At 54.1% G+C, this 22,164-nt stretch overlaps 7 protein-coding genes across 7 annotated transcripts; 3 read left to right on the top strand and 4 right to left on the bottom strand.

Annotated features, from left to right (window-relative positions):
* Positions 1 to 254: 254 nt before the first annotated feature.
* CABS01_04470 (ATP-dependent RNA helicase eIF4A) lies at positions 255 to 1,810 on the top strand (the record flags this gene model as incomplete). Its single annotated transcript, XM_060537841.1, has 5 exons — positions 255 to 288; positions 466 to 540; positions 618 to 686; positions 741 to 1,099; positions 1,157 to 1,810. 5 exons carry the CDS (start codon positions 255 to 257, stop codon positions 1,808 to 1,810), a joined length of 1,191 nt encoding a protein of 396 aa, XP_060390686.1.
* Positions 1,811 to 5,189: 3,379 nt separating this feature from the next.
* On the bottom strand, positions 5,190 to 5,858 carry CABS01_04469 (cytidine deaminase; the record flags this gene model as incomplete). The annotated part of the gene is made up of 3 exons (XM_060537840.1): positions 5,190 to 5,267; positions 5,326 to 5,407; positions 5,503 to 5,858. The coding sequence occupies 3 exons, from the start codon at positions 5,856 to 5,858 to the stop codon at positions 5,190 to 5,192; spliced, it is 516 nt and encodes a 171-aa protein (XP_060390685.1).
* Positions 5,859 to 6,388: 530 nt separating this feature from the next.
* Positions 6,389 to 7,682, bottom strand: CABS01_04468 (uncharacterized protein; the record flags this gene model as incomplete). The annotated part of the gene is made up of 6 exons (XM_060537839.1): positions 6,389 to 6,428; positions 6,503 to 6,633; positions 6,719 to 7,374; positions 7,436 to 7,459; positions 7,509 to 7,578; positions 7,635 to 7,682. The coding sequence occupies 6 exons, from the start codon at positions 7,680 to 7,682 to the stop codon at positions 6,389 to 6,391; spliced, it is 969 nt and encodes a 322-aa protein (XP_060390684.1).
* Positions 7,683 to 10,414: 2,732 nt separating this feature from the next.
* On the top strand, positions 10,415 to 11,845 carry CABS01_04467 (DnaJ domain-containing protein; the record flags this gene model as incomplete). Its single annotated transcript, XM_060537838.1, has 4 exons — positions 10,415 to 10,450; positions 10,510 to 10,579; positions 10,636 to 11,472; positions 11,526 to 11,845. 4 exons carry the CDS (start codon positions 10,415 to 10,417, stop codon positions 11,843 to 11,845), a joined length of 1,263 nt encoding a protein of 420 aa, XP_060390683.1.
* A 499-nt stretch (positions 11,846 to 12,344) lies between these two features.
* CABS01_04466 (WD repeat domain-containing protein) lies at positions 12,345 to 14,128 on the bottom strand (the record flags this gene model as incomplete). Its single annotated transcript, XM_060537837.1, has 2 exons — positions 12,345 to 13,494; positions 13,551 to 14,128. 2 exons carry the CDS (start codon positions 14,126 to 14,128, stop codon positions 12,345 to 12,347), a joined length of 1,728 nt encoding a protein of 575 aa, XP_060390682.1.
* Positions 14,129 to 14,569: 441 nt separating this feature from the next.
* On the top strand, positions 14,570 to 15,669 carry CABS01_04465 (ribosomal protein L10; the record flags this gene model as incomplete). Its single annotated transcript, XM_060537836.1, has 3 exons — positions 14,570 to 14,743; positions 14,826 to 15,593; positions 15,643 to 15,669. The coding sequence occupies 3 exons, from the start codon at positions 14,570 to 14,572 to the stop codon at positions 15,667 to 15,669; spliced, it is 969 nt and encodes a 322-aa protein (XP_060390681.1).
* A 453-nt stretch (positions 15,670 to 16,122) lies between these two features.
* CABS01_04464 (MutS domain V) lies at positions 16,123 to 19,266 on the bottom strand (the record flags this gene model as incomplete). Its single annotated transcript, XM_060537835.1, has 2 exons — positions 16,123 to 18,711; positions 18,796 to 19,266. The coding sequence occupies 2 exons, from the start codon at positions 19,264 to 19,266 to the stop codon at positions 16,123 to 16,125; spliced, it is 3,060 nt and encodes a 1,019-aa protein (XP_060390680.1).
* Positions 19,267 to 22,164: the final 2,898 nt, after the last annotated feature.

The raw sequence follows: 22,164 nt of genomic DNA, 5'->3' as shown, positions 1-22,164 counted from the left end.
ATCACCCCACGAACAACCAAACCAAACGCACCCTTTTTTCCTAGATTCAGTTCTACTCTTGCGTTTCGCCAAGAGTATCGGATCTAGTTGAGACTTTAATTCTTAGACTTCGATTCGTCGACACATTTCGCAAAACTCTCCAACGAGACGTTTGCGATTTTCCAACCCCTCGCCAAACCCCACCTTCACGACGATATTTCTAGATCCCAAGCTGTGCTTGTGATCTAGATTTTTTCCACAACACAACCGCAATCATGGCTGACAAGGGTCTTGAGGATGTGCCTGAGGGTAAGTCTTGCGACAGCATATGAGAGAAGAGAACATGGGCGCGGCTGTGGAAGGCTTCGTATTTCGATACTGAGGACGTCTACGAGTCGCCGACCGACCGCCTCCCCCTCCCTCTACCCAGCGCCTAGCGCATTATTTTTTCAAGACGACAAGTCGCTAACAAATATCTCCTGTCAGGCCAGATCGAGTCGAACTACGATGAGACCGTCGACTCCTTCGATGACATGAACCTGAAGTCGGAGCTCCTTCGTGGTATGTCTTCCCGCGCTCAAAATTTTCGGGCGGAAATGCCCTCACTGTGGACTATGTTGCTGACTTTGCCTCACCAGGTGTCTACGCCTACGGTTTCGAGCGTCCCTCCGCCATCCAGCAGCGTGCCATCATGCCCGTCATCAAGGGTATGTTGAATACCTAATTTGTTTTGCGAACTCTATTGCTCACGCTTTGCCCAGGCCACGATGTCATTGCTCAGGCTCAGTCCGGTACTGGCAAGACCGCCACCTTCTCCATCTCTGTCCTCCAGAAGATCGACACCAACGTCAAGGCTTGCCAGGCCCTCATCCTTGCTCCCACCCGTGAGCTTGCCCAGCAGATCCAGAAGGTCGTTGTCGCCATCGGCGACTTCATGAACATTGAGTGCCACGCCTGCATCGGTGGTACCAGCGTCCGTGACGACATGAAGGCTCTCCAGGACGGCCCCCAGGTCGTTGTCGGTACCCCTGGCCGCGTCCACGACATGATCCAGCGCCGCTTCCTCAAGACCGACTCCATGAAGATGTTCGTTCTTGACGAGGCCGACGAGATGCTTTCTGTAAGCTATAAAAAAGACTGCAATTTTTCTTGATTACGTACTAATGTAATCTCTCAGCGCGGTTTCACCGAGCAGATCTACGACATCTTCCAGCTTCTTCCCCAGAGCACCCAGGTCGTCCTTCTGTCCGCCACCATGCCCCAGGACGTCCTTGAGGTCACCACCAAGTTCATGCGCGACCCCGTCCGCATTCTCGTCAAGAAGGACGAGCTTACCCTTGAGGGTATCAAGCAGTTCTACATTGCTGTTGAGAAGGAGGAGTGGAAGCTCGACACCCTCTCCGACTTGTACGAGACCGTCACCATCACCCAGGCCGTCATCTTCTGCAACACCCGCAGAAAGGTCGACTGGCTCACCGACAAGCTCACTGCCCGTGACTTCACTGTCTCCGCCATGCACGGTGACATGGACCAGGCTCAGCGTGACCTGATTATGAAGGAGTTCCGTTCCGGATCTTCCCGTGTCCTGATCGCCACTGACCTTCTGGCCCGTGGTATCGATGTCCAGCAGGTTTCCCTGGTCATCAACTACGACCTTCCCGCCAACCGCGAGAACTACATCCACCGCATTGGTCGTGGTGGTCGTTTCGGACGTAAGGGTGTTGCCATCAACTTCGTTACCGCCGAGGACGTCCGCATGATGAGAGAGATTGAGCAGTTCTACAGCACCCAGATTGAGGAGATGCCCATGAACGTTGCCGACCTCATCTAAGTAACGAATTCACGGATACACGCATACTTTCTCTTTGGAACGGAACAGGCCCTGTTGTCTGCCGAGATCGATCACGCACCGGATCTGGCACTGACGCTTGAGGGTGGATTTTACTCGAGATTCATCAGGACTTGTTTGTTGATAGATCGCGGAAGGCTACCTGGCGAGTCACAGGGCGTGGCCAGCTGACCATCTTCTTGGTTGACTGCTGGACGCGCCCCGACTCATGGGTGGAATTGAAAACTGGCTTGCATGCGGAACGGCTTACGAGTCTTTTGGCACCTTAATACCACGAAGGTGCGGCGGACTGGTACCTAAAAGAATCATTGGCAAGGGTTCTAGTTTTTGATTTTCGGTTTCCTAGTCTCTCTGTACGTAGGGGCCACGTCACGATGAATCTTCTCTTAAAAATACTCTCTGTGTCTCTCTTGTTCAAAGTGATTGTGTCTGAGCATACGTCGTAGCAGAACGTTACGGCGAAATGCCCCAAACTCCCCTCTTGACACTCTGATCGCAAGGCAGTATACCACCAGGGTTCCAACGAAGGAAGCGGGGGCGAGTATGCACGAGGCTGGATACTTGGGAATGGCAGGGCGACTTGCTGCCACGACATGGAGCATCGCCCTCGGATGTTCCACCATACAGGCTTGCCAGTGGCTGGAGTCCATTCAGACACTAACTAACACGCAGTGCGTTCAGTGAATGTGGCCGTTGAGCAAGGCCTAGCTGGGTCCTGTTGTCAAGGCACTGAGAAGAAGCCGCCGCCCATCAAACGAGGTTGGGCTGCGCCACGTGGGCAGGCCGTAAATTCGATGTCTCTCTGGTCGCATCCCAGCTTGTGAAAAGGCTCTCAACGTTCGTGGCTCGACATAGCCCAGTCGGAGCCTGAGCGTGCAGTTGTGGGGCTCATGGACGATGCGACAACATTTTCTTCTTCAGGTTCCCTTAGACCGAATTTTGTGCTGCAGGAACACAGTTTGAAAATTATACCAAAAAAATCACGATCAATCGCCTCACGTTATATCGAACCAGTTAAGAAAAAAAGCTCAAAAAAAATTGGTAGCTTCTCTTTGATTGAGCGTGTCATCCTTAGTGCAGGGGCCATGCTACTGTGAGGGAGGTTAGTAACTGTTGCACGATTCGAACCCGGGGCTTTCAGAATAAACTTACATCTTCTCTGTATCGTTTCAAATTGACCAAATGCCCGAAGGCGAAAACTAGAGCAAATTTGGCCCCCTATAGAGGGCGTAAGTTTCGCACCAGTAGGCCCGTGCTCAGCGCCTGAGGCAGAGGCCATTCTTAGGCTTCATCCTCAGGCCAGAGCTCAACAACCCCTCCTCCCCCTTCACCTCAGCGAGAGAACCTGAATGTCAGTGCTGCCAAAATTTTGGTGGGGGATTTGCTGCGTTTGCGGGACATCGGTCTTTACCCCGCCAAACACACCAAGGCCCCGTCACCACCAAAGTCATTCTCGTCGAGACTCAGTGTCGCTTACCACAAACTAAGAAGATCAATATCTTTTCATATTACCCTTCAGACTTGGTGATACACTCGACATGGCGAACATGATATTTTTTTCGTTGAACAACCCGGAGACACCGGTGCAGTGCATCGGCGCGCAGACGACAATTTTTTGTGGCCCGGCCGATGAGGGTTTCGAGTTGTGTGCGGGATAGACCTTGGTTGAGGGGGAGAAAAGTTTCATGCCCGGGGGATATTTTTTTTTTCATCCGCCGCGGCTGACTTACAGCAGAATCTCCCTCCCCTCCCCTCCTTGCCCTGGCCCTTCCGGCCTTTCCCTTCCTCCCTTTCTCCTCCGTCCTGTCAAAGGACCGTCTGAGGTGTCGGGGAGGGGACCACCCCTGGGAACCACCCTCCCCTTTCTGTTTCGTTTCGTTTTGGGCAGTTCGTTAGGGTTGCAAGGAAGCGGGATTGAAACCTGCATTGAAACTATTGAGTGTATGCAACTAAACGAATGACCAGGCCCTTGCCAAGGGGGCGTGAGATGGGGAAACTGCCCCTGTCCACTTATACGGGGCTGCTTTGGCAGTACATCTCCGGGTTGTGCAATTGGCACCTTCAAATCAGCAATCATGTTTGGGCAAGTTCTGACGATGCTTTCTTTCGGCCTTGATTAAGATGTGCGTTGCTAGAAGCGCGATCTCCTCAAGTTGCATACCTGAGGAGTCTCATTGCGAAGGCGGTAAGAGTAGGCGCTGCCAACCACACGGCGGTAGATCATGTACAGAGCATAGTTTCTTTGAAGGTCTTGAAAGGTGATTCAAGCATCTCGCCTGTTGAAAGAAACAGACTCTTGTTGCCATACACTTGGCAGATACATGGCGATGGCTGCTATTTATCGGTGCCAAAAAGAAAGAAAAAGAGGTACTGTAAAATGAAAGTCTGTTCAAGGAGAGCACATCATCCACCGTAAACTGCTAGGTAGAGACGCTATTCATATCCGTGGGGTTCCAAAGTGGTGCAATGCCGGATCTGTTGACAGGACATGTCTGCTATGAATATTTGGGCCAGAGTGTTCGCAGTCATCGTTGGCTTGCACCCGTCGTAAAGTCTTGTTGAATCCGCAAGACGTCCGGACATTGCTTGATATTTGCTAGATGTTGCGCACTATGCAATGCACAATACCGCCGAACATTGGTCAACATGCAGTCAATGTCTTCAAATGATCAAATAGTAGGAGACCAAACTGACAGAAGAGGTTCCCACTCACGCCTGTGATACTCAAGGGGTATCCTGCCGGCTCCTCTCCTTATTCCGGATATCTAACCCCCAAGCTACTCGCTCGTGATGCCTGGCTCCCAGATACTCAACGGACGAGTCCATATAATAACTCGAGACACCAAGCACTTGGTAATGAGACCCATCTTTCAACACCCAAAAGCCAAGAACTAATTTCCTAGCGTGGGTTAGGCAAATCGTATTTCGGACTTTTGCTTGGGGGAATATGTGTCCTAAATTCACGACAAGCTATAGGCACATGTTGAGTGACATATCTGTTTGTAGATTGGATGACTGAAGACCGTAGCCATCGGTCCTAAACTATTGCAATATCCTACTCAAGACATGTATGGGTTCGAATTTCAATCGACTGCCCATCTGCATCAAGTCGATTGACTCGGGCAGCTCACTCCTCATCACCCCGGCCAAGCATGCTTTCCCTTTCCTTACCCAATCTCAACGCCAAATCACCCCATACCAGCTTGCGCCAATGATCTGATCCCCATCAGTACCACGAGGGGCCGTGTGGACGTTTCGTCCCTACAGCAAAAAGCTCTTTCCACACACTTATCGCTGATGAGCGCATGAGCTCGTAGGTTCTCACCTACTTGTATAGCACGACGACGGGCCGTTCAACGGCCTATTTTCCGCCGGCCCGGGCCCTCTCCAGAACGTCTGGTGGTGGGAGGTACTCAGGGCCAAACGACAGCGGGAGAAGCTATTCACGATGATCAGCCCAAGAGTTTGGCTCAATGACTTGGGTTTTGTGAACTTACGGCTTCCAGTCTCATGACTGCATACTTTCCGTCCTTGTTGAACATGAGGATGGGCGTTTCCAGGTCCACGAACTCACGGATGCTAACAAAAGAAATGTCAGTCAAGGGTCGCCTTGATGGTTCATGATATGTATCCGAAGGCTGCGGGACTAGGGTATCTTCAAGAGGTTGACCTACAACTGCCGGCACATGCCACACGGGCTACACGGCGCCTCAATATCGGTGGCTACGGCGACAGCTTTGAAACCCCGGATGCCCTCTGTGATGGCCTTGCCAAAGGCTACTCGTTCGGCACACGTGCCAACCGGATAAGAGGCATTCTCAACGTTTGCTCCAGATGTGTACTGTCCATCTTTAGACAATAGTGTGGCTCCTACGCGGAACTGACTGTAAGGGCAGTACGCCGTCGCCTTTGCTGCCGTTGCCTTTTGGTGAAGCTCAGTCACCTCGGCTGGAGTAAGTCCGTACTTTTTGGCTGTCTCGGCCGTCTGAGACTCATTGGCGATATCGAAAACCTCTGGTGTGAAGCCCATATTGATCTTAAGTGAGAGCAAAGATATGTGTGGGAAAGGGAGTGATATAATGAGGTTGAGAGATGAGGAAGCGGACGTGATGTATGAGACGAATCTATGATCCTATGTGTGTAGTTTGGATGATGGGTCCACGGGCTGCTGCTATTAGTTTGTTCTCGGCGGTCTCTACGGTGGGAACGCCCTCTGTGAGAGCTACTGGCATGCTCCATTTATGGGGGGTCCGGGTGCCAAAAGCGCCCCCCGGCCGTCTCCGAATTCCGTTTGCGTCTCCTCAAAGTAATCTTTTTGCTATCAGTTTTGGAACCGAAAACCCGCACTTGCCATGAACCCTCCCGTCCTCTCCCAACCGTCGCAGACGTCCGTTTCCGCCTCCAAACTTCCTGCCTAGTTGGGCTGCTTACACTCATGACATTAGACCCCCGGATTGGACGGACATCCCCCCCCCATATGACCATGGCTTAGCATGTACCTGCAACCACTGGACAACCCCGCAGTCTATCCTTAGCTGATTACCTACCTTCAACGCCAACTTACGCCTTGCCGAGGGGTATCGTAAGCGGGTTCATGGCACTAGGTAATCGATATCCGTGAGCTAATACCTTGGTTATGGGGTCACGAGATATGCCTTGACGGGATACACTTACGAAGAGCCGCCGTCGACCACCAGGTTTGCTCCCGTGATATAGGAGCTGAAGCCCGAAGCTAGGAATCCGGCTACTCGAGCTACTTCTTGAGGGCTACCTGGTCGCTCGAGGCCCACGCTTGCTTCCGATGCCTTTGGATGAGGAGTGTCAGTTTATAGATCCATCGGGCCTAACCTTCCCTTCTTCGCCCTTGTTTTTATGGGGGTTTCGACTTACTTCCTTTCCTTGCAAGACCGCAGGCGGGAACTGGGAGTTCATTCCCTTCATATCGACCTGTATGGCAACACTGATCAGTACCGTTCTGCTCAGCTTGGGGAAGCAGAGCACTCTCACCCCGTTCAAATCTAGGCCAACGTCGATCTGGCCCGGAGAAATGCAGTTGATCCTCACCCCCGAACCTTTGAGCACAGCAACGCCGGCTTTCACGACACCAAGCGCGGCGTGGGCCGCCATCGTGTAGCACGGCCCCCAGCACCCGCCATACGTCGATGCCACGCTGCTGATGACGATGATGCTGCCGTACTTTTGGCTCTTTGGCGCCGCGTTCGGGTACGATTGCTTCTCCGTCAGTTTGGCCATGGCGGGAGGCGCATACTTGAGCGCGAAGAAGGGCGCCATGGAATGTGCCTCGAAACACCGCTGGAGGTCGGCTGGTGTCGTTTCGTTGATGGATGGGGGCCCGAGCAGGCCTGCGGATGACACCCAAATGTCGAGGCGCCCAAAGGCATTGAGAAGCTCGTCAATGAGAACCAGAGTCTCTTCTTCTTTGGCAACGTTGAATGGATAGGGAATAATCTTGGTGTTGGGGTGCTCTTGGTGCACCTTGGTGACGAGAGGCTTGAACGTCTCATCACTGGCCGTCTTGTCGCATGCTGGACCGTGTCATTCATTTTCTGTCCTCGGTTTCGTTCAAGATTTTGGTTGTCATCTTACCATATATAGAAGCGGCCCCATGAGCTGTCTATGTATTAGTGACGCCTTTTCGAGGTAGCGAACAAACTCCTACCTGCCAGCTCCTCGATGATAGCCCGTCCAACAGGCTGAGCGGCTCCTGTGACAACGCAGACAAAGCCATACTGGCCACGATACTTAGTACACCATGCATGAACTCCTAATGGTAGCAATGACGTACAAGCTTGCCATCGGCGCGGTAGGGACTGAAGTCAACAGTCGTATCCATCTTCGCAATTTATGAGATGATGTGCTAACTAAAGTGAACCGTAATTACATATACGTGAGAAGAACAGAACCTAACAGAGTCTCCTCTCAGATAAAACAAGGGAGGCCGAGCTGAAATATTCAGATTCGATACAAAAAGTCAGGAGCAGAAGAAGTAACCTCAAGTTGTGCCACACTCGAGGCTAGACTCTGAGCGGCTCAACCTTGCATGCCCAAACGGGCCAATGCCGTCACCAACACGCGAACTGAGATGATGCTTCTCCGAGGGGATTGGCAGCCTTTGCAGCTACCAGACTGTGGAGGCGAAACTTCCTCCAACCAGTGCAAGATTTAAGCTGTTTTTTGGTCAGAGATAAGGTATTGCAGAATCAATCTAAATACCATCGACTCAGGTGTTGTTCCACTCGCTGACTTGAGAAGTCAGTCTTTGTACATGCCGTAAGAACATGGCTCAACTCAGTCTGCGAAACCAGTTAACGGTGGGTTTCGTTGCTTTGGGGCCGGGATTGGCTCTAGCTTTCAGCCCGCGCGGGGTGTCCATTGAGATCCGCGCCTACTACCGATATCAGTGACATTCAAATCATTTTTGTCTGATTGGAGGATTCTGGTCGTAGGCCCGGACGACGGAGATGCTCATATCTCCCCCACCAGCTTCTAGTAATAATTTGATCGCATACCTACCTTACAGATCGGCCTATCATATGCATTCTGACGGTTGCTGGTTATTGTATGAGCTGATCATCATAACGTCCTGCAGTGCTGTTGACCCTCATGCAATTGTTGATCATACTTTGGCAGCCTTTGAAGCCTAGAGTAGTCAAGCATTTAGAAGGTGAACAATACGTCGAGGAATCGCGCGAACTTTCTTTCATTCAATGTGGCCCACTGCAGGGGAAGTAAGCCGGTGTAACTCTTGAAATTGGGTTGCCCTGTTGGCAGCGACGGTTCTGGAATACCTTGGCCAAGTATCGAAACCCGTGAGGCTAAGACGCCAGCTTCTGCTGGTGTCTATGCCAGCTGATTTCCATCGATGAGAAGTGGAGGAAGTTATACTGTGGTAAGAGAACCGAGTATCGGTATGCCCAAGAGTGCTGGTTATCTTTCTTAGAGATACTGAGCTTATTCAGGGCCGAGTTTCAAAGGAGCAAGAAGTGTACCGTTCCTAGGACGACACTGTCCGAGCACGACCAGAGGTGCATTGGGTACCAAAGGTCCGAAATCACGGACATCTGCAGGATGAGGAGGATGACCTGAACACACCCGCAACCGGGTCAACGTTCTGGAAGGCCGGGAACCTCAACAAATATTTTACGGCCCATATGAGACGATGCGACACAATAGAGTGCGACTACGCATGACTTAAAGATGAGCGTAGTCTGATGCCATCGGCCGAAGTCGTGGGGGTTTTTTGCCAGTATTAGGTATGAGGTTTACAGTTAATATTGTGTTGCCACACGTTCAACGAACTGTTGAAACATGAATACTTACAACCAGGCATATTTGTTTGATGAGCAATTAGTAGGGTGAGTGCCGGCCTCGGAACGCCGATGTGACAGTACGACAAGGAGGTTGTCTCGCACTCAGCTAGAGACTGGTGTAAGCGAGCATGTCTGTTTGCTGGAGGCTGAGCTATCCACCGAGCAGGCAGTCGCCCACGGTGACTGATACTCCTATGGAGACTGGTCCGCCGTTCCTGCGCAGTGCAGAATGACGATGACGGATGAGAAATCCACCTCTACCTTTTGCCCCGCTTAGCTAAGATTCCCGTCGGGTGGTGGGGACCAGATTGTCGGAAATTGTTAACGGGCTACTTCTGCGATACGTCGGATGCGTGGGATAAGAATAGGCTTCGAGGCTGGTTGGGGAAAGGAAATCAGGCTGAGAGACGGCGCAGATTGTTATCAGAGACCCCTGGAAGGCGGACAAAGAGTTATTTCTGGGGCGATCAGGGTCCGTCCTGCTGGTCCTCCAGGTAGGAGTCGAAGGACCGTCAAAGACCCCTCGGACCAGGTACCTATGGATGGAGAGGACGGAGAGGCTGCAGGTATTGCATCATCAGCACCGCCACAGTGGCTGGAAAGAATTCCATGTTCTTCCATCGATTTCAATTTGGGGCCATTTGGGCGCGGGACATGCGCAAGGCGACCCGCCTTTGTAGCCTGCTTCTCCCTTTATTGTGAAAAATCCAGTGTCCCAGTGTCCCGTCACTAGCGCACTTCGGTCCATTCAGCCAAGGTACATTTCCACCGTACTCCTCCCCGCCAGGAACCTCACCCATCAATAACTTCCTCGCCAGCCCGGCTACAGATCTCCTCTCAATTTTTTCCTACTTCCCCCCGCAACTATCTCCCTCTTTCTAGTTTTACATCAGATACCCAGTTGCGCAATCGCCATTCTCGGCTTCTTTCAGAAAGTGAGTACCTCTCGGTGTTTCCTGCAGCGCAAAGCGAATCGGAGTTATGTTTTTACCCGCCAAACTAAATCCGCTTTACCTCTTTCTCCTGCTGAGACGGCTCTACCCCGAAGCCGCCAAAAAACGATGGTTTTCTCTGCTTCGACCCTGTCTTGTTCGCATCACAAAAGCGGGAATGCGCAAGACGACACTGCAAACCTGGCGAACCATTTTCGATTCATTCAGCTGACTTTTGGTCACCTAGGCCCCTCCATAGATTCCTATTCAGAACTCCGGTTATCGTCAAGCCTTAGATAAGGATTACTGTACCAACCAGCACGATGGTCAAAGAAACGAAGCTCTACGAAACCCTCGGCGTACGTTGAACACGGAAGTGCCTCCAAAGAGCTGGGATAGATCATTAACATTGAAACAGGTTGCGCCGACGGCGACCGAACAGGAGCTGAAGAAGGCGTACAAGACAAATGCCCTGAAGTACCACCCTGGTAAGCACCAATAAACCCGCCGCATCCTCACGGGCCGGCTGACAAGACCTCCACAGACAAGAACGCCCACAACCCCGATGCTGAGGAGAAGTTCAAGGAGATTTCCCACGCCTACGAAATTCTTTCCGATTCCCAGAAGCGTACTGTCTACGACCAATATGGCGAGGCTGGTCTCGAAGGCGGTGCCGGCGGTGGTGGCGGCATGGCTGCTGAGGATCTGTTTGCTCAGTTCTTCGGTTCCGGTGGCGGCTTCGGCGGCGGCCTTGGAGGCATGTTCGGTGGCGGCGGCATGCCTAACCGCGGACCCCCCAAGGCTCGCACGATTCACCACACTCACAAGGTCTCCCTTGAGGATGTCTACCGCGGAAAGATCTCCAAGCTGGCTCTCCAGCGGTCCGTCATCTGCTCCAAGTGCGAGGGCCGTGGCGGCAAGGAGGGTGCTGTCAAGCGCTGCGCTGGCTGTGATGGTCACGGCATGAAGACCATGATGAGACAAATGGGTCCTATGATCCAGCGTTTCCAGACCGTCTGCCCTGACTGTAACGGAGAGGGCGAGACGATCAAGGACAAGGATCGCTGCAAGCAGTGCAACGGAAAGAAGACCATTGTCGATCGCAAGGTTCTCCACGTCCACGTCGACCGTGGTGTCAGGAGCGGCACCAAGGTTGAGTTCCGCGGTGAGGGTGACCAGGCCCCTGGCATCCAGGCTGGTGACGTTGTTTTCGAGATCGAGCAGAAGCCCCACAACCGCTTCACTCGCAAGGAGGACGACCTTCTGTACCAGTGTGAGATTGAGCTGGTGACTGCGCTGGCCGGTGGAACTATCTACATTGAGCACCTCGACGACAGGTGGCTCAGCATCGAGATCCTTCCCGGTGAAGCCATTGCACCTGGTATGTCAAATTCCGTGCTGCCTTTCATGTTCGTAGTCACTAACACGTCACAGACGCTGTCAAGATGGTTCGCGGCCAGGGTATGCCTTCTCCTAGACACCACGACTTCGGCAACCTTTACATCCAGTTCAACGTCAAGTTTCCTGAGAAGGGCTGGACAGAGGACCCCGCGGCCTTCGAGGCTCTCCAGAAGTTGCTCCCCGCCCCTTCGCTGCAAACCGTTCCTCCCCCTGAGGCTATGACCGAGCCCGCCGACCTCGAGGATCTCGACAACTCTTCCCAGGCTAGAGTCTTCGGAGGTGCTGGCGGTATGGACGAGGACGACGAGGACGGCCACCCCGGTGCCGAGCGCGTGCAGTGCGCTTCTCAGTAAATGACGTCATGTTCCCATGGTATTGGTATTACGAGCATCTCTGGCGTGGTGGGGGGAAGAGGGCGTGGGCGAGATTTCTTTTCACAAACCCGTTCGACAGAACGAAATTGCATATTTTCTCCAGTCACGAATGAACGGACACGGTTGCATGAAAACGGTGAAGGGGCTCGCCGTTGGGAGACCGTTCTCAGATGGTGGAAATCAACCAGTCACGACGTCTCGCCTAGACGCCCGTGTCGGGTTCGTCGAGAATGGAGGCTGGATTCAAGTGGACCAGCACACATTAACAGGGAAATCTGGTCCAGCGCGTGCTTATTCTCAAAACATCACTTGGCTTCTTTTGCTCGACGGACATTCGAGACTTGGTAGGAAGGCGTTCACGGTCATAGAGAGGATAATTCGCTGAATCGAATTGATGATAAACGTGCCTGATTTGCTTTTGCCCGCCTGATGTATGCAGCCCCCGCAACGTAAATTTTGACGCAAGTTCTTCCCATGTCTATTCTTTTGACACAGGCTCGCCTTCAGCCTGCGCTTGTTCCTCGCCTTCTCCCTCCTCGCCATGCTCATCATCGCCTCGCTTGCGCAAGTCCTCGGTATTGTAAAGCAATTTCCTCACCTGCTCGTGAGACATATCGAACTCAGCCTCACTCACGCTAGCGTCCTGGATTCCAAGATCCTGGGACGAGAAGGCGGCGCCGGTCCATCTAAAAGAGACGATACCGTTGGGTGCGGCGTCGTTCTCTGACGGGTTAATGGTCACCAATATGCTCGTCATTGAGTTCTCGGTAGCAATAGGTGCTACGTGAAGCGGGTTTCCAGGGAGCGAGATGGTCTGTACGTGTGAAAGGGTGTTGTCTTCCGCCAAACGAAGGACGAGGATGGCTGATACGCTGATTATCGACTTAGCTATCATGGATTTGGTGTTAGAGATAAGAGTGACGAACCTTTCGCATACTACCAGGACGACAGGCACCTGTAAGCCATTCTCCGTGACATTGGCCGAAAGCAGCTGGGCGACAGCGACCTTTGTAGTCTCCTTGTCGATTTGCTGAACTTGCCCCAGGATATCGAATTTGGAAAGGACCTTGCCGTTCTCCCAGTCCCAGGCGAACAGCTCGCTGTCTCCGCCTCCCGAGACCAAGACATCCTGACTCGGCAGCGTAAGCGCACTGATGAAGTTGGCGTGACCGAGGCAGAAGCCCTCGATGACGTGGGCGTGCGGCATGAAGCGCGAGACACGGATGTGCTCGTCGCGGTCGGCCGTGATGATGTACCGGCGGGACCCCTTTGACGCAAGCGTCAGCGCAGTGAGCATGGAGACGTGGCCGATCTGGAGCGTGTGCTCGAACGCCGGCTGTTCCTTTGTGACGTCGCGCTTCGACTTTTGCTGCTCGCGCAGCTGGCTCTGGAGAGCGCGGAGGTTGCTCTTGGAGTGCACTGTGAAGGAGTTGGCTTCCGGCGTGAATGGTTTGGCAACCGCGGGGGCCGTTTCGGAGGCAGCCTCGGGCTGAGCCGCGGCGTCGGAGGATTGCGATGCTTCCGAGGGGATTAGCGGCAGAGAGTAGACGTCTCCGAATTTGTCTGCGCTCAAGATGGTTTCGCTGTCTGGGCAGATGAGGACCGAACAGGGACGTTTAGGCATTTGTCTTTCGAGTTATGTGTTAAGGCTAATGTACATGACGGTGTAAGTCGGACAACGTACCTCTGGCTCAACTCCTTCAAGTTTCCCTTGCCGTCGTGCTCAAAGACCCAAAGAGACTTGTCATGACCCGAGATGGCCAATAGGTGACTTCCGTTGCTGGTGGTCGTCATGATAGTGATGACAGGGTAGTCCGGGACTCTCGCGAAAGCTGTGCCGCGGTTGTTTTGCTGGCCATCCCGGTTGTTGCGCCTCATGTTCTTGGTACCCTTTCTCCTATCTCTTTTCTGCTCTTCGGCCTTCTGAGGTTCGCTGTCGACAACCATGGCATCGGTATCCTTGACTTCTTCCTGGGCCTCTTCCGCCTTCCCCTCCTCGCCGCTATCGACTCTCTGACGTTTGGCGGGCGGTCCATCCTCCTCGTTGGCTGGGGTTGCAGGCGTGGGAACACCAGAGCTCACTTCAATCTCAACTTTCGCCGCAGCAGCTGACGCAGCAGCAGCAGCAGCCTTTTCGACGTCGGGATGCTTCCATGTTGAGATGTGAGCGCCGTCTTCCAGGCTGAAAGAGTGAACCTTTCCACCCCTGGCAGCAAAGATCACATTACCCGCAGGCTCGAGGCAGTTGTAGGGAACCTTCATGGTGAAAATGCGACTTATTCAAAGTTGTCCTCGCTCAATTGGCATGAGTTGAAGTTGCGCCTGCAAGGGACGTAGAACTTTCACTTCAGACTCATTGCATCTGAGCACATGCCCCACCACCAGATCTCTGTGAGGGAAAAGAGCGGTACAAGCTAACATGTATCTTTTTTCTCCAAAGCTTGGGCCATCAATCTGCCTGCAGGCTGCCCCGCGCTTGTCCTCCTTTGGGACTAGACCCACTCGGTTGCCCTGATGGGGGCAGCGGCGCCCAGCCGCAACACACACCGAAATTTCGTTTGGTGAAGCAAAAAGCGCAAATTCTGGGGACAGCCTTTTTTTTGCCTTTTACAACATCAACTTTTGATACCCAAATTCCCATCACTAACCAATACCCAAAATTTCTTTTGCCCTTAAACAACCTGCCTTCGTAAATAAGAAGATATGGGGGGCAAAACTGCGAACAAGGCCGGCTACTTCGACAAGCTCAAGGGCTTGCTCGAGGAGTACAAGTCCATCTTCATCGTCACCGTCGACAATGTCAGCTCTCAGCAGATGCACGAGATCAGACAGTCCCTCCGTGGTGAGGGTGTCGTCCTGATGGGAAAGAACACCATGGTACGTTTTTCGCGACGCGGAGCTCAATCGCGCATCGCCGACCTTGGAAGAACGCGTTTGCTAACCTAAGTTTGAAATCTAGGTTCGCCGTGCCCTCAAGACCTTCATCCCCGACTCCCCCGAGTATGAGCGTCTCCTTCCCTTCGTCAAGGGTAACGTTGGTTTCGTCTTCACCAACGGCGAGCTCAAGGACATCCGTGACAAGATTCTCGCCAACAAGGTCGCCGCCCCTGCCCGTGCCGGTGCTCTCGCTCCCGCCGATGTCTGGGTTCCCGCTGGCAACACCGGTATGGAGCCCGGTAAGACCTCTTTCTTCCAGGCTCTCGGTGTCCCCACCAAGATTGCCCGTGGTACCATTGAAATTGTGTCGGACCTGAAGCTCGTCGAGGCCAACACCAAGGTCGGCCCCTCCGAGGCCACCCTCCTCAACATGCTGAACATCTCCCCCTTCACCTACGGCATGGGTATCGCCCAGGTCTACGACCAGGGCAACTGCTTCCCCGCTGATGTCCTCGACATCTCCGAGGACCAGCTCCTCAAGACCTTCGCCGGCGCTGTCACTGCCATCGCCGCCGTCTCCCTGGCCATCAACTTCCCCACCCTTCCCTCCGTCATCCACTCTTTCTTCAACGGATACAAGAAGGTTCTCGCTGTCGCCATCGAGACCGACATCTCCTGGCCCGAGATCGAGGAGCTCAAGGACCGTATCGCCAACCCCGACGCCTACGCCGCTGCCGCTCCCGCTGCCGGTGCTGCTTCCGGCGGCGCTGCCGAGACCAAGGCCGAGGAGAAGGAGGAGGAGAAGGAGGAGGAGTCCGATGAGGATGGCGGCTTCGGCGGTCTCTTGTATGTTCACCCAACCCTTCTGCGCGTTTTGCCATTGCTAACATCCTTTCTAGCGACTAAATTTGACGGGAAATCGGTGATGTTACGGCTACTATCTGGGCTACGAATGGGTTTACGAAGATACGTGGATCTTGATCGCTGTATAGATGGGTTGCCGGTCAATCAAGCACATCGCATTTGACGGCAAAAACAATTCGCTCTTGACTCTTGGTGATGTGACTATGCTCGTAAGCATTCACTTCTCCGTCTCTCAAAGGTTAGTACTTGCTTATTTCTTCTTTCTATAACTTCCCCCTCGCTTCCTATGATTATTTAAATGTTCAAGAGCTTTTTAACCCTGATCTACTTGATGTCACACACAATTTCCGTATGAGAGAGCAACTTCAATCGTTATCTTTACTTTTCAGCCTCAGTTCCACGTGGGTATCATGGCTAACATACAAAAGTGTACAGGTTTTGATATCACACCGCCCTATCGTACAGTGAATTTTCCCCATGCCGCCAAACGTGATGACAACCATGCCTTACTTAGCCTAGGTTTTTTCAATACCAAGAACATTTTTCGCAATGCTTACAGCCGCTTCAGGCAGATTGGCCAATTTGGCAACCTTGAGTGCGTGACTCTGCCTGTTGATGCCCTTGACCAGCTTATGAATGTAGACGAACCCGCCGTCCTCATCCTCGTCCACATCTGTACAATACATCTCCACCCGTACCCGTTCACTCTCACCCTCACCCTCGCCACCGCCCAACCCATCCCTTACCGCCAAGTCAGCAACACGGTGGAAGTGCGTGGCGAACAGCGTCCGACACTGGTTGACGGTCACCAGATGATGCAGACAGGCGTACGCGACCGCTGTGCCGTCCTCGGGCGTCGTGCCGCGGCCAATTTCGTCCATGATGACAAAGGACCGCGGCGTCGCATTACGCAAAATGTGCGCCGTCTCCATCATCTCCACCATGAAGGTGCTCTGGTCCCGGTAGAGGTTGTCCGCGGACCCGACGCGGCTGAAGAGGGCGTCGACGACGCCTATCTCGGCGTAATCGGCCGGCACGTAGCAGCCCACCTGCGCGAGGATCGTGATGAGGGCGTTTTGGCGGAGAAAGGTGCTTTTGCCTGCCATGTTGGGCCCCGTGATGAGCCATAGCTTCGCCCCTTGGGAGCCGGAGCCGGAGCCGCCTCCTACTAGGCAATCGTTGCGGATAAAGGTCCGCCCTTGCTCGTGGAGTCCGCCCTCGACGGTGGGATGCCGACCGCCGATGATGGTGTGGCCGGTGGAGTTGTTGACAATGGGCCGGGTGAGGCCCTGCTCGACGGCGAGCTTGGCAAAGGAGGTGGCGATGTCGAGCTCGTCGAGGACGGCGGCGTTGCGACGCAGCTTGACGAGGTTGAGCACGACGGCGGCGCGGAGGGCGTGGAAGACGCGCTGCTCCTCGGTGCGGATGCTGTGCCGGGCGTGCTCGAGCTGGTGGCCGAGCTGCGTCCACTCCGGGTCGTGGAAGGAGCTCGTCGACTTGCTGGAACTCAGGGCCCTGATGCTGGTGGAGGCGCGGGCGGCGTCCTTGCCCCTGATATGGCAGAAGTGGCCGAGGGCCGGGGACCAGCGGAGGGTCAGGGAGGCGGCGCCGTGGCGGTCTCGGAGCGTCTCCGTGAGGGATTCCTTCTCAGCGTGGAGGGCTGCTAGGTCGGCGTGTAGCCGGCGTAGGACGGCGCTGGCTTCGGGTTTCATGATCCACGTCTCGTTGTCGTCGGCGTAGGCCTCCCGGACCGAGGTGGGGCGCTTCTTCTTCGCGGCGGCGGCGGAGGCTCCCTTGGGGAGAGCAGCTGCATCATCTTCTGTGCCTTCGTTACTGACGATTTCCTGGGCGAGGGCCATCATCTGCCCTGCCTCGCTAGCCTCGATCTCATGCTGGTGGACGATGCCCTCCTCGTCGATGGCATCCTTGATACGGCGCGCGAGACTCAGGGGCCCCTTGAGGTTCAGGCGGGCCGTCATGTGCGCGAGGCACGTTGTCTCGTCGGCTGCTTCCGCCAACAGCTGATGTATACTGTTGGCGGCATGGATCGTGTTCGCCAGGGCCACCAGGTCGTCCGGGTCGCCTCTGCCGAGAGCGAACTTCTGCACGAGTCGCTGGGAGTCGTGGCTGCGGCGGAGCAGCAGGACCACGCCGTCGCGCAGGTCCGGCTCCTCGATGAAGCGGGCGACGAGGTCCTGCCTGAGCTTGATGGTGTCGAGCGACGTGGACGGCGCGCTGAGCCAGTCATTGAGGAGCCGGGCGCCGCTCTTGGTAGCCGTCCGTCTGATGGCGTGGAGGAGGCTGCCGCGAAAGTTGCCGTCCCGGATCGTCTGTTTAATCTCGAGTGAGCGCACGCTGTTCTTGTCGATGCTCATGATTTGCATGTTCTCGTGTCGCATCGGCGGCTGCAGCTTCATGCTCAGCCCTAGCAGCCTCTCCTTGACGTAATGCAGCAGGAGGCTGCCGGCCGTGACCTCGCGTTCGCTGAAGGCATCGCGCGTGGCCTGAGGGATTTCGCTCTCCAGCATAAAGGTCCAATCAGAAAGACGCCTGATGTCGCCGAGGGGACTGTATGTGACCAGATGACGGTCCTCTGCGAGAATGGGTAACAGGCCATGGTCTGTCTGGGCCTGGATCTCGCTGTCAAGCACGACTTCTTTGGGGCATATCCTCGACAAGATCGAAGATAGAGCCGACAGATCGGTGGCCTGCGTGTAGAACTGGCCGGTGGACAGGTCTAGCCAGGCGAGGCCCAGGGGTAGCGGTGGTGGTGCGGCAGAGTCACCAGTTGCCGGAGTCAGGCTCCGGTCAGCGGCTGAATGGGACGAGTCTGGGGCTCCTGTCTCGTCTACCCCTCCCCCGGACTGGGCTGTCGTCGCATGGATAGCCAGCACGTAGTTATTGGCATAGGGATCCATGAAGTTCTCATCAATCAAGGTTCCTGGCGTGATGACACGAGCAACTCTCCGATCATGCAACAGGCCACCGGACTTGACCTTCTCGGACGCATTATTGGGAAACTCCTCAGCAATGGCGACATAGCGATTCAGATCCTGGACCAGCATCTTGAGGAACCGATCCAGCTGAAAGAAGGGAAAGCCGGCCTAGTAACCATCACATATCAGAACCAAAGAACACGAGACTAACAACGCACGTTTTTCTGGTACACGAGAGGAGAACTAATTTACCATGGAAACCGGACCAGCACTCGTCTTTTTCTGAGCAACCTTGAGGTTCAAGAGGGGGCCGAACTCCTCGGCGTGCTCAAAGTACAGCTCATAGAAACCGCCGACTCGCGTCAAGAGCACGCAGTTGTCGAATTTTTGCATGTTGCGGCGCGCTTGCAGCACCACGGTTGGATAGGTCGGGCCCTCATCTTGCACGGGACGGGGATCCAGCGGCAAAACGCCCTGGGGTAGATCATCCAGCTTCACTTTGGACTTTGTCTTCTTGCCCCTGGCAAAGACGGACAAGTGCCAGCTCCTCCCGCCCGGCAGTCCAGAAACTCCAACTCCTCGGCCGAAGCTGGAGCCGCGAGTCACTCCATTGCAGCGGCGTAGGCGGAGGTGAGGTGCGGAGACAGAACAAGATCGGGCAGTAGTCAGTAACGGGGTAACCAGATCATGACAGGCGAGTGTGGTGAGTGGTCGGGGTAACATGTGAGCATATCATGAATGTGAGCTGTTTGGACGCGATGTCGATCCAAGTTTTTTCCTTTGGCCTTGTTGGTTGATTGGGTTAGTCAGTGTAGGTACATGCGCAAGGGAGCTTAGGAATGTACTGTAGTATGGTGCTGTGACGGCAAGCGGAGGTTACAGTCGAATGATGAGATAATGATTCGGGTAAAAGATAGATGGAAACCGGGGTTGAAATGGGCTGAATGGAAATCATGCGAGCGGCAGCGCGGACGTGAATTATCGCGAGATTTTTCGGGACGGTAGCTTGAACCCGCCCCAATCGATTGGCTCCCATTGGGAGGATTCTTTGCAGACGGGCCTGGCAGGCCGGTCGCTGTGAACTGCTGTGTGGGGCACATGGTCCAGGTGTCCGGGTTTGTGGTTCGCACCGCGTTGAGGTGCCTTAAGTTGAGGTAAGGTAGCATGGCATACGTACAGACCGGGGTGGAAATGGCATGACATGTTCCTGAAGGCTATCGGCGATAAACGGGCAGTTAAACGAGGCCCTCTGTGTCGTCGGAGATGTGACGGCGGGGGGCCTGCTTACACCAACACAATTACACAATAGACGGGAGGCAATCGGACTGCGGGCAATAATGAATGCCTGCGGATACCTTGGGATCTGGATAAAGCCAGTCTATTGCAGTGGTAACGTAATCATTGCGGCAGCTTCGCCAACTGGATGCAGGACCAAACAAGAATGGAGTTGCCAAGCGGAGAAGAAACGGGGTTAATGGAGAAGGGGATACTATCGGAATTAGGGGTCCTGTACCCGCAGAAGTAAGGTCTTGTTTGGCCCATCGAGGCAGATAGAGTCGGTCTTGTAAGCAAGATTTGCGGCGAAAGGGAGGGATGTGTCAAGATCGTAGTTGCTGTGAGCGCGAAAAAGCCAAGAAAGGACAGCATCAATGACGATCAAAGATTGCGTTTGCTGTAGGGTGTTGCATTTGGGTAGGCACGTTGGTTCTTTTTTACGGGTACCTGCCTGGTGTGCATCATCGTCTTACGAGACTCTGTTTCGTCTAGCGTCATTCTGTTGGAGAGGTCGTACGTAGCAGGGACAAGCGTGGAGGCCCGTTGGAGTTGAAAGGGCCACAATTACAACAACCTGTTGGCCAAGATAGGGAGTTTCAATGGATTATGGTGTGTGGGTAACAGTGCGCTCCTGTAATGGATGACTGTATTTCTTTCCAGTAAACTCGTCTCGAGGGTGAAGATCTCAAGCCCCGGGTTGTTTTGGATGGAAGGTTCGGGTATTCTTGGGCCAGAGTTGCGGAACGATCCGGCATCGTGGTTGCCTCGTTGCAGCAAGGAGGTGAACGAAAGAACCAGAATTTCGGGCACAAAACACAGTGTCCGACATGCCAACAGCGCCTAGACAGCCACTGAGAAGAAGCGAACTCTCTGTTGGTGGTGAGGCTTGTGCTATAGTGCATAGCTCTGCGGGCGATGGTCGAATGATAACACCGTCATGTTGAGATTGACAGGGCGGGGGTCGCATCATACGTAGCGGTCATGGCCATATCGTGGCTCACCGGCCATTGGGATCAACGAACAGCTGGATCCATCACCTTGACCATTTCGGGTCTTTTGGGTCTTTAGGGGGAACTTAACCTATGAGCCTGAGACTGCTTGCAGGAAGGCGGATGAGGGTGGGCTGGAGACAATCAAAGATGGGCAGACGGGCAGAGGTTGCCGCCGCCCCAGAACACCCAATCTCCATTGTGCGGCAGCACCCTGCGTTTCTTGCCCTTTCCAGGGTAGCTTTGCTCGTGGTGCCTTCCTAGCTTGACAACTACCTGTGTGTAATGTGTGCTGGCGGTGTCTGGGCCTGGACACATGGCAGCGGCGGCATGGGAATGTCCGGTTAAGATGGAAAGACATGGGCTGTTGCGTTTTGACATTGACGATGGATGGAGAACAGAATCCGCATGCCAGGACCCGATCCGCAGCGCGCGGGGCTGCAAAGGGTAAGGGGGAGAAAGCCAATGTGAACAAAATATGGGTTTTCAAAAGCGAAAGTTGCGTTGATGTTGTGCGAGTGTGGCTACTGAGACGGCATGTGTGATGATGGGGCGGCTTGGTCTGGCAGCGGCTGCTGGAGGCTATCTGGAGAAGACATCGTCGGACGTGCACGCATGAGGACGCAAGGCAGACGATGGGACAGTGCAACATGGGATTATGGGGAAATGGATGGTTCGGATCGTAGCATGCCACACTCATACCAGGCGACTGGATAATGCTTGGATGAGAGTCCACCCACTTCACCCAGGCTGGCTATCGAGGTGAGGTGTAATGAGGTTAGGTTGGGCCCGGAGAGTTGCGACGTGTAAGCACAATAATGCCACCCACTGCTTACCTCACCTGCGCCGGATACATCGCTTTTTGACGGAAAGGAAAGTACAGTCTGACCGCCATTACCTCCCTTTACCTTAGGCACCTTGGTAAGCAGGTACCTTACTGTACAGGAAGGTAATGCGCTTGACCGGTAAATGGCTGTAAGGAAAGCACAATCCCCTAATCCCTATGTCCGCTTGATGGATGGAAAGTGCGACAGAAGGAAGAAGGAGCACCTTCGAGAGAGAAAGACAAGAGGACCCACCCGTGGCTCACGGGATGGCCGTTGTAAGCGGAGTTGCAACAAGTCGGTGAAAGTACCTGGGACGCCCGCCCTACAGCATCGAGGTACGTGGGGTACGTACCGGGCCTGGCCCCAAAAGTACGGCGCGGTTGCCATTCGGTATCGGCCGATTTCGACTCCTTCTCAGCCCATTCTCGCTCACTCTCCAAATTTATCATCAGACCCTTGGCCCAAACATGGCAACATGCGCCGTCATGTCGCCCTTTGCATTTGAAATATCGCCTTGTAGGTATATATCT

The sequence above is a fragment of the Colletotrichum abscissum genome (assembly GCF_030869225.1).
Source record: "Colletotrichum abscissum strain IMI 504890 chromosome Unknown Scaffold_8.1, whole genome shotgun sequence".
In the NCBI taxonomy this organism is placed as follows: Eukaryota; Fungi; Ascomycota; class Sordariomycetes; order Glomerellales; family Glomerellaceae; genus Colletotrichum; species Colletotrichum abscissum.
Note: the sequence above shows the minus strand (reverse complement) of the source record. Positions and strands in the feature narration are given on the sequence as shown.